Source organism: Chionomys nivalis, chromosome 9, assembly GCF_950005125.1.
Source record: "Chionomys nivalis chromosome 9, mChiNiv1.1, whole genome shotgun sequence".
Classification (NCBI taxonomy): Eukaryota; Metazoa; Chordata; class Mammalia; order Rodentia; family Cricetidae; genus Chionomys; species Chionomys nivalis.
In genome coordinates this window covers 12986166-13000180 of record NC_080094.1, presented here as the reverse complement: position 1 = coordinate 13000180, position 14015 = coordinate 12986166, and the positions used below count along the sequence as shown (strand labels likewise).

Sequence of the window (14015 nt, the reverse complement as noted above, 5' to 3'; positions counted from 1 at the left end):
CCGTTGGAAAGAAAGCTCCTAAGGAACAAGGAGCGAGTCTGCCTTGTCCCCTGGGCCAACCTGAGTCTAGGCTAGTGCTCCTGTGGCTTGCTTGTGCCCAGACCTCCATGAAGAGTGAATGCTAAATGCCTGGGATTTCAGAGGTGCTGGGTGTGTGTATGTGTGTGTGTACACATGGGAGAATCCTGTCACAGGGGGTGTGGTATGTGTGTACATGGGAGAGGCCTGACACAGGGTGTGTGTGTGTGTGTGTGTGTGTGTACACATGGGAAGGCCTGTCAAAGGGGGTGTGGTGTGTGTGTATTTTGGGAGAGGCCTGACACAGGGTGTGTGTGTGTGTGTGTTTGTGTGTGTGTACACATGGGAAGGCCTGTCAAAGGGGGTGTGGTGTGTGTGTATTTTGGGAGAGGCCTGACACAGGGTGTGTGTGTGTGTGTGTGTGTGTACACTGGGAAGGCCAGGGAAGGGTGGGCCACAGTGACTGTGGAAACTATTTGTAGAGTGACAATCCCTCCCAGGAAAACTTGAAGTAAGTTCCCTTGTAGGGCAGCCACAGAATTGGCTGTCGCGGGGCGGTCCCAGACTACCCTCTGTCCCGCCCCCCAGACTCAGGCTGGCCGACGTGGCGGCGGTGGGAGGGCTCAGGCCCCAGCCCTGGGGAAAGTTCGTCGCCACTGCTATAGCAGGCATTAGACCAGGACGTGCCGGCAGCCTGCGCTGCTCACTAGCTATGGGTAAGTCGCCAAGGAGCCTAGAAGCTCTGGGCTGGGAGAAATGCAGGCCTGGTCCTCCACCCACCCGCACCCCCACCCCTGACTTCCCCAACGCAGTGTAGGAAAGGGAGCCCCTCCCCATGTCAATCCGCCTTCCCGGGGAGTGGCCTGGCCTCAGGGAGCCCCCAGGAGTCCCAATGAGATGATTCTGCAGACAGGGCTTGGGATGGTTTTGCATTTAGGGTCGCTTTGGGGTGCTGAGGTTCCCCGGGGGCTCTGCAGACAACTCTGGGGAGACTATAGCTCTGCAGACTGGGCCATACGCCCAGGAGCCAAGCCAGCCAACAGGTTGCTAAGCACCCAAGTGCTGGGTACTGCCCTAGGTCAGGACATTGCCAGGCAAGGATTAGCCAGAACTCCTGTGCTGGGTTCAACTCCAGTGAGAGGAGAGGGATCCACGGCAGGAGCCCAAGATTTCTGTTAAATTTTCTGAGTTCAGAAACTCAAAGCCATAGTCAGTCCCTTGTTCTTCAATGGGCATATAGTTCAGGCCACACACACGCACACACACAGAGGCTTGGACACCCAGTAAACAAGGGAGACTGTGCTCTCGGTCTTGGAGGTGAGGAATTGGGGGTAGTGAATGAGATGCTGTGTTACATACAGGGCTCCGGAGGCCCGGTGGCGTGTTCCTTGGGTAGCAGAGGGAGCCAAGGCAGACCCGAAACCTTACCCAGAAGTGGGTTTTGCTGAGAACTGAGAGAAGAGCTTCCAGGTGGCAGGAATGCACAGTGGGGTCCAAGTCAGGGAGCTCAGGGGATAAGGGGAGGCACAGACTGTGGAGGGCTCCGAGGGCTGTGAGGAGAAGTTTGGGCGTTATTCCAAATGACAGGAGAAGCTGGAGGTTTTAAGTTGCAGGTAGTGAACGGGGTTCCTTGAACTGTCTGTTAAAACCCTACCGAGGCTGTCCAGTGGAGAGTCATAGGAGCTGACCCTGGTTGTGATATAGCTAGTGTCTCATTTCCAGATAATGAGGTTCAGAAAGGTCCATTCTCCAACGGCCATGCCAGAGAATAAACATCCTCATTCTAGTAGGGAGGAGCAGGAGATTAGCAAGGAAAAACTGGGTCAAAGCAAGACTCAAACCCACGAAGGTAACTAGTAGTTCCTGGAGATCCAGGTCCGGCATCTGGGACTCATGGTGTCACCATGGGAGCTTCTACGGGCTTGGGCAGCCTTGTCTCCATCAACGACCACACGCCTCTGTCTGAGCGGGCTCCCTTGTGGTTTTCCTTGGTGTATGGTTCACAGTTTGGGTACCTCTAACTTCCTGGGGTTCCCACACCAATGTTCTGCCATCAGCTCAAGGGGCAGCAGGGTCCTCTGGGATCCACTGCAGTGGCCTCACAGTCCCCGGCCAGCTGTTGTGGTGGTATAAACCCTGAGGAAACTGCTTCCGAGGTGGGTCTGGGCTAGCACGGTACCCCCAAGGGCTCTTGGTACCCCAAAGAAGACCATTTAATTAAGTTCTGGCTTTGTTGATTCCGCGGCTGGGACTTGGTGGATTTCTGAGATACCCACAAAGTCTCCTACCTATTGTTCCAGTACAGTGTGCGTGGCTTATTTTTTAATGGTGTGAATCTCTTCAGAGACCTTGCCTTCCTCAGCTCTAACTTTACACAGGCTTCTCAGGCTGGGCTGCTCAGCTCTCGCTCCCAACTCCTCACGGTAAACCTGGCAAAAAGCAGCTAGCAACAGCTATTCCATAGCCTGAATGCTGGACTGCCTTGAAATTCCCGTAACAACCAGCTTGATATTGTTTAAGCCCCCTCTCCTCTCTCTCATCCCTCCCCTCTACCCTTCTCTCAATAAACTCCGCACTCAAACTCTGCCTGCATGGCATATCTGTCTCTCCCGCCCGTGGTCATCACTCACCAGGGAACCCGCCATGGTCCCCACTCGTGCCATAGTCTTAATATTTGGTCCACTGCTTAAAGGCAGGATAACGTTGTGGTGGAAGCGCATGGCGGGAGGGGATAATGACATGGTCATGGAAGCTTGGCAGGAAGGGCCTTTTGCCTTTGTGGTGGAATGGAAGCAGAGTGTAGAGAAGAGAGAAGGAGGCAGGGACTTACTTCCTCCAAAAAGGTCCCCCATCCTAATGTTTCCAGAAACTTCCAAAATAACACTGTCAGCTGGGGCTCAAGTCCCCCGACAACATGAGATTTTTGTGGGGCCAATTCATGTATCAGCCAAGACAGTCACCTCACGTAGCTTGACAGAACCTCTGAGAGTGAGCTCCAGGACCAAGGAAGGGGAGGGCAGTGGGGCCAGGCGGTGATCTTTAGACGCTTCCCTCGTCAGGAACAGGGAAGATGAGTGGCAGGATGTTGGGGGTAGGGATAAGGAAGAGGTGGAAATTGGGATGACTTTTTCCTCGTGAACGTTTGCCTCTGCATAAAAATTGTCTGACAGCTGGGAAGAGACAGGGGTGAGAGAACAAAGTCCTACCACACAGCTTTTGTTAGCCAGGAGTACCGACCACCGACTTTGCCTTTTTCTGGTCATGAGTTAATTCCCTCATAGGTAATTCCAAAACACACCTCATAAAGTTGTGGTGAGACACAAATGAGTTATTAAGCGTGGTGATCAAAGCCGTGCCAGGACCAGAGACTGCACTTAGGAAATCTGGCTATCACATCTCCAGTGTGTGGGGGCGGGAGTGACAGATGCAGCTGGCTGCTTCTAGATGCTTCCAGAAATATCTATGTTTAAATGTATGAATTCAATGTAAAAATGACCTGTACAGCTTCAGTGCCAATGTGGCAGTTCCCAAACACATGAGTTAGTAAGATTATTATTAGTCACAATAGAAGGGGGGACATCAAATAGCAGACCCAAACAATCCATTTGTGAAAAAACATGCTTGGCAAGAAAAAGCAGCTTGACTCTTAGGCTGAACTGGAAGGCATCCAGTTCTTACTGGTTAGGGTCAAGTGGTCTGGAAGCTCAGGGTTCTGAAGGTGGGGTGTTCCTGCCCATCTAAAGGTAGGAACCTACTGACGTTGAGGATGTGATCTGAGAGTGGGGGAGATCATAGCTGACAAGCTGAGGTGGGGGAATGTTGGAGGGGGTTGCTTGTTCATCCCAGCCACCCAGAACCAAAATAATCACACAGAAACCACATTATTTAAATCACTGCTTGGCCCATTAGCTCTAGCTTCTTATTGACTAACTCTTACATATTAATTTAACCTATTTCTATTAGTCTGCCTATCGCTACGAGGCTGTGGCTTACCAGCTAAAGTTCCAGCGTCTGTCTCTGGTGGGGCAGTTACATGGCTTCTCTCTGACTCTGCTTCCTTTCTCCCAGCATTCAGTTTAGTTCACCACGCCTAGCTCTGTTTCCCATATAGCTTGCTATAGGCCCAAAGTAGTTCCTTTATTAACCAATGATATTGACAGCATACGAAGGGGAATCCTGCATCAGGAGAGATCATGGCTGACAAACGCTGGGCCACTGGTCTCTGTTTTCCTCCAGTGTCTCTGCTCACGGTCCCTTTATGATCCTTTGTGTTTCTGTCTCATTTTCTTTCTCACCCTGTGCAAACTCTCCAGGCTTAGTGGCCAACAATCCTGGACTCTCCCATCCCTCACTACTTCATTAACATCTCCTTTAAATTCATTAATTCCGCATGTTCCTTGGAGCTGTTTTCTTGCAATTTTTCCTGGTTTCCTTATTTGAAGATGTAATTTATTGTCACAAAGCCCAGAAGTCTGGAGCCAGCCTGATCCATTTGAGAGTCCTCAGAGAGGGGATGAGACTGGTCTACTGTCACACAGTAGGTGATCTGTACAATACAATTTTCTCTTCTGACTAACATATTGTCTTGTCCTCGTTACTATGTATATTAAAGCGTCTTTGTATCCCCCTTTAGTTCCCCCAGCTTAAAAAAAAAGAAAAGAAAAGAGTCGCTGGGCAGTGATGTACACACCTTTAATCCCAGCACTCTGGAGGCAGAGGCAGGTGGATCTCTGTGAGTTTGAGGCCAGCCTGGTCTACAGAGTGAGTTCCAGGGTAGCTGTTACACAGAAAAACCCTGTCTTAAAAAAACCAAAAAGGAATAACTGGACGTTGAGATGACTCCATCCACGTCACTCAGCAACTCCATAAAGCATTGAAATCAATTCTTTAAAAATTAGACCAACAATTACCTCACTCCCTGTGTAAAGCCTGTCCCTTAAGATTGAGAGTCTTCAGGTCCTAGTGACCCTCATGAGCTGGCCATTGTCAGCCTCTCCCACCCTTGCAGATCAGCCCAGAGCTCTAAAGCTCTCCCACCCCACCTTAGCTCCACCCCTTACTGTGGCCCTGAGAACAAGGTTTTGTAACCTCTCTGTTCTGCTTGGATGATGCTGATGATGGTAGAGCGCTGCTGTGAACGCCAAGCACAGCTTTGACAACAGTCTGGACCTTAGTGAGGGAGGGAAGAAGAGAGAGAGGGAGGGGGGAGGGAGGGAGGGAGGGAGGGAGGGAGGGAGGGAGGGAGGGAGGGAGGGAGGGAGGGAGGGCAGACAACTGTCTGGGTGGATGGGTGGGTGGGTGGGTGGGTAGGTGAATGGATTGATGGGTGAATGGGTGGATGGATGGATGGATGGATGGATGGATGGATGGATGGATGAGCAGGTGGGTGGATAGATGAGCAGGTGGGTGGATGGATAGACAAATGGATGGGTATAAGTTATAGATAGATATATGAGTTGATGGGAAAAAGAAAGGAAGGGAGGAAGGGAAGGGAAGTATTTGGCTGACTGGAGATAGATAGATGATAGATAGATAGATAGATAGATAGATAGATAGATAGATAGATAGATAGATAGATGGAGGGTGTGGCCTCAGAGACAGGCAGAGTAAATATATGTCTGCCTGGATGATTAGAGGGATGGAAAGATAAATGGATGTGTCATTGAAAGGAAGGGAGGAAGGGAAGGAGGGAAAAAAGAAGGATAGAAGGAGGAGGAAGGGAGGGAGGGAACTCAGGTGGTTGGACAGTAGACAGCTGCGTAGATGGAGGGTTGATAGACAGAAGGGAGGGTGGGATACACAGACCCTCTGGTGAGAGTCAGTCTGAGCCCTACCCTGTCACTTTTGTTTTCCAGGCCATCGCCCACCTGTCCTCCTGCTCTGTGCCTCTGTGTCTCTGCTGGGTGGCCTGACCTTTGGCTATGAACTGGCTGTCATATCTGGTGCCCTGCTACCACTGCAGCTGGACTTCGGGCTGAGTTGCCTGGAACAGGAACTCCTGGTGGGCAGTCTGCTCTTGGGTGCTCTCCTCGCTTCCCTGTTCGGGGGCTTCCTCATTGACTGCTATGGCAGGAAACGGACCATCCTGGGGAGCAACGTGGTGCTGCTGGCTGGCAGCCTGATTCTGGGTCTGGCTGGCTCCCTCTCCTGGCTACTCCTGGGCCGCTCGTCTGTCGGCTTTGCCATCTCGCTGTCTTCCATGGCTTGCTGTATCTATGTCTCAGAGCTGGTGGGACCGAGGCAGCGGGGTGTTCTGGTGTCTCTCTATGAAGTAGGCATTACTGTGGGCATTCTGTTCTCTTATGCCCTCAACTATGTCCTGGCTGGCATCCCTTGGGGCTGGAGGCACATGTTTGGCTGGGCGGCTGCACCTGCCCTCCTGCAGTCGCTCGGCCTCCTTTTCCTCCCTGCTGGAGCACAGGGCACAGTTCACCAAGACCTCATCCCCCTCCAGGGAGGGGAGGCCAGCAAACCAGGCCTGAGGAAGCCACGATACACCTTTCTGGACCTCTTCAAGACCCGGGACAGCATGCGGAGCCGGACCATAGTGGGACTGGGACTGGTGCTATTCCAGCAGCTAACAGGCCAGCCCAATGTGCTGTATTACGCCTCCACCATCTTCCGCTCCGTAGGCTTCCATGGAGGCTCCTCAGCTGTGCTGGCTTCTGTGGGGCTTGGTACTGTGAAGGTGGCTGCCACCCTGACTGCCACGGGGCTGGTGGACCGTGCGGGCCGTAGAGCCCTTCTACTTTCTGGATGTGCTCTTATGGCCTTGTCTGTCAGTGGCATAGGCCTGGTCAGCTTTGCTGTGTCTCTGGACTCAGGCCCCGGTTGCCTGACCATATCCAACGCCAGTCGGCAGATGGACCTGCCTCAAAGCTCGGGTTTGCTTAAGGGTTCATCTCCATCACCAGTGCTACGCGCCAGTGGGGACCAAAGACAACCAGTCCTGCCAATCACTGAGAGGACCAAGCCCCATCCAGTCACCACAGTGTCCCTGGGACCAGCTCTGAATGCCGCCTCCCCAGCTCCCCCAGATCCCATCTTGAAGCACACCCTGCTATGTTGGTCTGCGCTAATCTGCATGATGGTCTTCGTGAGTGCCTTCTCCTTTGGATTTGGACCAGGTAGGAGGTAAATCCAGAGGCTTCTGTCCCATTTAGTGGGCCTTATCCGTCTAGGGATACATGAGCATTAGCAGGGGATGACTGAGGCTTTGGGGTTCCTTGTTTATATCAAAGGGCTCCTCCAGGGCTGAAACCTAAGCTTCCCTCCCCCATCATCAAATTTTAAACTTCAGGTCTCTTTCAGTCTTGGATCTATCCCTGAGTGGCTACATCAGAAGAGCTTTATCTGAGAGGAACCAGATAGAGACCAGACATACCAGTTCGCCTAGGGCCCTTCTTCTGTTGGCACTGAATATCTTGTGTCCCAGGAACCTGAGAGTGCAGCCACTCATGAGATTCTTGCAGGGGTGTGGGGATGTGCGGCTGGGAAAATCTGGGATCAAGAATATGACACGGACTCAGCTAATGAGGACAGAAGCTAGCCTGTTCAGTTCATGAGTGCCCAGAAACTCTCTTGCTCTCGCCCCAGTGACCTGGCTGGTCCTCAGTGAGATTTACCCAGTGGAGATTCGAGGGAGAGCCTTTGCCTTCTGCAGCAGCTTCAACTGGGCAGCCAATCTCTTTATCAGCCTCTCTTTCCTCGACCTCATTGGTGAGTAATCTGATGCAACCCAGCCTGTGAGCCCAAAGGGAATATTCCGTCTCAAACCACCTAAATGAGTGGGGTGGGTGGCTTCACACAGCCAGTCGTGAGCTTCCCTACTTCAGGGACTGTCCTTCACTCTTTAACTCTGCAAATCACCAAGGGATTTTTGTTTGTTTGTTTTTGTTTTGAGACAGGGATTCTCTGTGTTGCTTTGTTGCCTGCCCTGAAACTAGCTCTTGTAGACTAGGCTGCCCTCAAATTCACAGAGATCCGCCCGCCTCTGCCTCCTGAGTGCTGGGATTAAAGACCTGTGCCACCACCACCCTGTTACCCAAGGTCTTTGTTCACAAACATTCCTGCCTCGTGGTACAAAGGTGGCTGCCAGCAGGCCTCTAGTGCACCCCAAGTCCTGGACCTAGCCTTCATTGACCCACCAAGATCACTTGCCCCTCCCAGAGCCAATGGCCGGTGCCATTCTGATGCCCAGGGCTCCTTCACTCTGGGCAGTTTTTAGGAGTGGGTTATTTTCTGCTCCCCATGGTCAAGTGTTTCCATGTCTAGCTCTGAGACTGTGGAGCACTTTGAAGGAGCCACTCTCCTGATGGCCTCCCAGCCTTCTTTCTCCCGGCTGCCCCTGTCCCCAGACATTTCTGTGCGGATGGATGAACAAGACAAAGCGGGGAGGGAGGAGAGAGAGGAGGGACTCATGATGAATCCTGCCATATTCTCACCCTCATTGCACAGATGAGAAAATGTCATTCCTAAGTCCAGCCAGGTGTCAGAGGATAGAGCCTGGCCCTACAGACAACCCAGGGGGCAGATCCCACTGCTCAGGGAAGCTGGTGGGAGGGTGATGTTGGCTGGCAGAGAAAGGTTCCCACACAGAACCTCACTCCCCATCTACAGAGTCCCTTCAGTCAAGCCCCCTCTCCCTGTCATGGGCTGATGTTAGAGACCCCTGGGGTCATCTCCAATGTGGTCCTTAGCCCTGGGCAGAGCCCTCCATTCTGGGTTGGAGCAGTGGCCCCTGTCTTCCTGTTCTCCTGGCTCAGGTTCAGTCAACTCTAGGTCAGTTTGCAGAGTGCCCTTTTGTGGCCTTCTGGAGCAGAAGCTCTGGAGCCACCTTTGTCATGGCTGGTCCCTGCAGCTGGCTACATCTCCACCTAGGTGTTCTGACTGAGGGACTTCCCCTCCGTACAAGTTGCCCTTACTGTGTTGGTAGCCTCAACCTCAGGGACAGCCAGTGACTTGTTAGCCGTTCTGCAAACTGGGCATCCCTGGCCCTTGCATGGGTGAACAATTGGGTTTACACCCTAGGACCTGTTGGGTGGGATGGGCATCAAGAACAGGATGCTCGGCTCCTGGCCCACACTCCTGACATTGTGTCCAAAGGTGCCATTGGCTTGGCCTGGACCTTCCTGATCTATGGGCTGACTGCTGTCCTTGGGCTGGCCTTCATCTACTTGCTTGTTCCTGAAACAAAAGGACAGTCACTGGCTGAGATAGAGCAGCAGTTTCAGATGAACAGGTACGTGGCAGATGGGACTGGGGGCTAGGACGGTGCCTCCTAGCACCTTCAGGACCTTAGACTCCTTCCTCTTCCTTTGGCCAGATGCTCCTATCTCCTCTTGCCTTGCTGCCACTGTCCCCAAGCCATTTTCCTTCAGTTATTATGCGCCATCCGACAGTGGCTTTTGTACTGACCTCAAGGCTCAGCCCCTGGATGTGTGTGTGTGGTGAAGGGATCAAACCCGGGCTTTGCATGTATAACCAAGCATCCAACCCCTGAGTTACATTTTGCTTTCAAGATAGGGTCCTGCCATGTATTCCACGCTAGCCTGGGGCTTGCTGCGGAGCTCAAGCCAATCTCATCCCTGCCAGTTTCTCGCCACCATGCCAGGCTCTCACAGGGAATTGGAAATTAATTACAAAACCACAGAGTACTGGAATCTTGAAAACCACCAAATCTTAGAGTTATGGACTTTGGCGTTTATATTAAGTCCTTGCAGCTATGTCCCCAGCAGGGACTGAGGCCTTTGCGAATGCGGCAGAGGTCAAACATGGTGAGGTACTGTCCCCAATGAACTGCTGTTCAAGTTTGGAAGGGACAGAAAATAAGCCAACAGACCACTGAAGGAGAGCGGCCTAACCTGATGGTATTTAATGAGAAGGAAAAGCCGCGTATCTTGCTGGGTGCTCATCTGACAGCTGAGCACGGAGAGGGACAGAGAGAGGATCAGGGGTTGTGGCTCAGTTAGAGCAAGGACCTTTCTGAGTGGATGTGACTTCAGTTGGTGAGGAGGGAGGCAGCCATGGAAAGATGGGGGAGGGGGCATTCCTAGGTGGTGGTGGGGGAGTAGATAATGCAAAGACCCTGAGGTGGGGGCCTGTCCTACCTCGGCAAGGAACAAGAGATCCCCCCCACACACACAACATGGGACTGGAGGAGGGAGGGAGGGTCAGATCAGCCAGATGGAGTTAGATCACTTCCGGTATGGGGGCCACAAACAGGATTTCAGAATCTTAGCACCCTGGCAGAAATGACGGGAGACAAGCAACAGAGCGCTACGGCCACGAGAAAATGCCCTCACCTTTCTTGCAGTTGAGGTTCCTGGCTGCCTGTTCTATTTCTGGGACGACCTGAAGGCTTTTTTAAGTCACTGTAATATAGAGCCAGCCTGTGGCTGAAAGGAGCAGGTGGGGTGTGGAGTAGGATGAAGGGGTCGGCTGACCCCCCAGGGCAGAATACTGAAGGGGTGATATGGGTGTTGGTGTTTGAGCCATTGCATGGAGGTGTACTGAGAATTCCCCAGGTACATGGTGACCCTGGTTGTGGTGAGGCGGGTGGGGTCCTGTGGCATTCAGTGGTTTTATTCTGGTGCCTGGAACAGTGGCAGCCGCACCCTGGTTATCGGTGACATGGAGTTCTAGGGCAGCCAGCGAGGGAGCTGTTACCTGAGTGGGGAGAAGGCCAGTGGTTCAGAGCTGGGTGGGGAAGGAGAATGTTCAGGAGGAGGGAAGAACAGAGGCCCTGGCTGGCGTGATGGCCGTTCTGGTGTTTGAAGAGTGGTACAAGCATCACACACATCCTCACAGGGACATGGAAGGGTCTGGCTTTGAGTTTAGAAAGGGCACAGTGACTGGATGGAGACATAGCCAGTCCAGAAGTGCTGTGCAGCCTGGAGAATAGAGGTAGACCCGTTAGGAAGGAATCGGGAAGGTGCGGAAGAGGGTGGGGGCAGCGAGGTCCATTGCTTCCTGCCGGGGGAAAGTCCCAGGCCTGCAGCTCTCTGATCATATGGTTTTCTTGGCAGGTTCCCTCTGCACTTTGGCCACAGGCAGAACCCCAGCGGTATCCAGTACCACCGCCTGGAGGTCTCCTCAGCCTCCTGAGGGCCCCATCTACTTGGAAGGTGCTGGTACATTGGTTTCTGTAGTTCCAGCTCTCAGCCTGCTGGGGCCTGGAACTCATGATCCAGGTTTCCTTCCATAATGACCCCTGCCACAGAGGGTGCCTCTTGCTGGGGTGAGAGATGAACCCCCAACTCTTCATTTTGGGTGTGAGATTCCGAGGACTCTGGAAGGTCTAGCTGCAAATGTCAGGGTTCCCATGGAGTTGGCTTGTCCACATTGTTTGTAGTAACATTCTCTGTGGTCTCTTGACCAAGGGCTTCTCAGATGATCCAGGATGGAAGTGTCCGCCCTAAAGAGCCCTGAGCCAGCAGAGGCTGCAAGTCTCTGCCTTCCTTGTCCACTCGCCAGGATCTTAGTGATCAGGACCCTGTTTTGGTCGCTCGCTTCCTCCTGTCCAGGATATTTATCAGACTCTGGGACTCTGGCTGGGAAGAGGCTGTTGCTTTTAACCCTGGTTTCAGTTTTCCCTGTGTGTCCCACAGAAGCCTGGACTAGGCCGCTCCTAACTCTCAGACCAGGGACATAAACACTCAATGAGGGTCCTGTCACGTGGCCCTGGCACAGAGTTTCGTTAGTAGGGAGTGTACCTAGATTTGAGAGTCTAGCAGCCTGGAATGTAAGAGCTAGTCTCTAAAATGTGACAAGTGCCAGGGTAGAGCGGGGGACTTTGAAGGAAGAAAGGAAGAAGGGCTTGGAAAGATTCACTGGTGTTGGTGGTTATTTCTTCTACTTTGGGTGCTATTGACTCCCCAAGCCTCAATTTCTTCACCTGTAGAATGGGCAGAGTTGTGCCCTTCGGGATATATTAACTTACCCCATCACCCTCAGGAGGATCTTCCGTGAGTCCTGGGGGCTTCTGCTCTCTGTGTTACGCAGGACCCCTCCTTTGGTGGCATTGTAAGTGGTCAGTCAGCTGGAGTTCAGCAAGTAGTTGAGGTCAGAGGACGCATAAGGATATAAAAAAGACAGAGTTGGTTCCTGACACTGGGTAGCTGGCCTCACTGGCAGTGTAAGCCACACCCTTCTGGTCTCCAAGCCAGACCTTGCTCTTTTTCTAGATATTTAATTTATAGTCAGTGGCATGCTGGATTCAACTTGTGCTGGCTCCTCAGAGCCAACTGCCACACGGTCAAGATTTCTGCAGACTGGTTGCTAAGCACAGTCATAATTTTTTTAAAAAAATGTTTTAATTTATAATAAACGATTAGTGTAATTCTAATAGCCAATACTCAAACTCCAACCAGCTGCAGTGGCTCATGCCTGTAATCCCAGCATTCAAAAGGCTGAAGTTAGAGGAGTGAGCATTCTAGGCCAGTCTGGCTTTAAACCTTGTCCAACTAAATAAAAAGGTAAATACAAAAACCAAACCCGTGTTGCCACCTCCTAATTTCTCTGCCGCGTTTCTCCCTCCTCCGGGCTGCCGGGTCATCCTCACGTGTGTCTGATGGAGACGGCCAGAAGGTACCGCGCGTTTTACTGGTCCTGCATTCAGTGCCTTCACAGGAAATACCAGGCTATGTCTTTGCATCCCAGAGGTGAGGGAACACTGCAGACCAGGACGTGGTCTGTGGTTTGGCTGATTTTTCTGGAGATGAGAACTGTGGGGTCAGCGGGTAAGGTGCCTCCTGCGTGTAGCCAGGAAATTGAAAACAGTGCAGAAAACAGGGTGTGTGTGAAAATCCTTCCCCTCTGGTCAGTTCAGCAGACACTTGTTCATGGCCTTGATGGAGGGAGGGGTTCTGATGTATGTCTGACCTTTGGAGATGTGTGTCCGTGCGTCTGTTGCCTAGCCCCAACTGCACACTGACTGTTTGTAGACAAAAGGTTTTCCCACACAAATACATACATTTTAAAATAAATTATTTTGGACAAAGATGTACGTGGTGATTTATATTTCTACACAAATGTGCATTTATTGTTTAACATTGTCTGGGGGACCAGCCTCCAGCAATGCAGGGCCCAAAGGGAATCCGTAGAGTTGGCATATACTAAGGCTTTTCTGAGTGGATAAAGGAAAAAAAATGCTCATACACTCTCTCTGAATGGTTTCCATCTTCATTCTTTTGTATTCTTCATTCTGTGTTCTATATTCTCTTTTTTAAAAATCTCTATCCAGAAATGTCCCTTCTGTCTCTCGAGATGTTTCCCTTCTAATTCTCTTGATGTTCTCTCATTCTTGATGTTTTCCTTCTAGCCATTTTAACTCCTTCTAACTCTGTCTCTATACTTTCCCTTACAGCTTATATACCCCGGCAAAATCTTTCAGGCAATATAAAAATTACAATGTGGTTACATTCTGTTTTTCAATGAATAAATACAAGTTTAAAAAATGGCCTGTTTTCCATATCCCTTACATGATTAAACATTTCATGTATTACAGGTGAAAAACAAATTATCCCAAGAACCCACATTCATTCAAACCTAAGCAACTTGTTATAGATTAACCATGTGGGCAAGCAAGATATTCTTCTCAGTCAGGCCTTTTACTGGCAGACTGCATTTTGCAATTACAAAGAAAAGACCAATCATTTTATTATTTGTCTTGAAAGGCAAGGAATCTTGAAGGACTCAGAAATCTAAACTTTTATGTATAAAAAGAATCAGTTAAAAAAAATAAAAAAATAAAATAAAATAAAAAAAAGAATCAGCTCTACTTGAAACCTTTAGGATGCATACCATTCATCAATAGTTTTTATATCAGGAGATTGAGGGCAGAAATGGGCACAAGGAATTAATCAGCTCCTTTGATCACCAACGAACAAAGGGCGTTAGCTAGCAACAATTGGTCTGCTTTGTTTTTGTGTTCTGTCTTTAAGTCAGACACACAAAATGGGATAGAAGTAAAAGCCACAAATCTTGGGGCAGCAAAT

General features: G+C 51.0%; 1 protein-coding gene across 2 annotated transcripts; it reads left to right on the top strand.

Moving 5' to 3' along the window:
• The first annotated feature begins 641 nt into the window (after positions 1-641).
• Positions 642-12952, top strand: Slc2a10 (solute carrier family 2 member 10). Of its 2 annotated transcripts, XM_057780979.1 has the most exons (5): positions 642-734; positions 5874-7145; positions 7615-7737; positions 9124-9259; positions 11046-12952. In XM_057780979.1, the coding sequence occupies exons 1-5, from the start codon at positions 731-733 to the stop codon at positions 11122-11124; spliced, it is 1614 nt and encodes a 537-aa protein (XP_057636962.1). In that variant the 5' UTR covers positions 642-730; the 3' UTR covers positions 11125-12952. The 2 variants fall into 2 exon arrangements, 1 of the variants encoding a protein (XP_057636962.1); XR_009057729.1 differs by lacking the exon at positions 11046-12952 and having other exon boundaries at positions 5874-7152; positions 9124-9250.
• The last annotated feature ends 1063 nt before the right edge of the window (positions 12953-14015 follow it).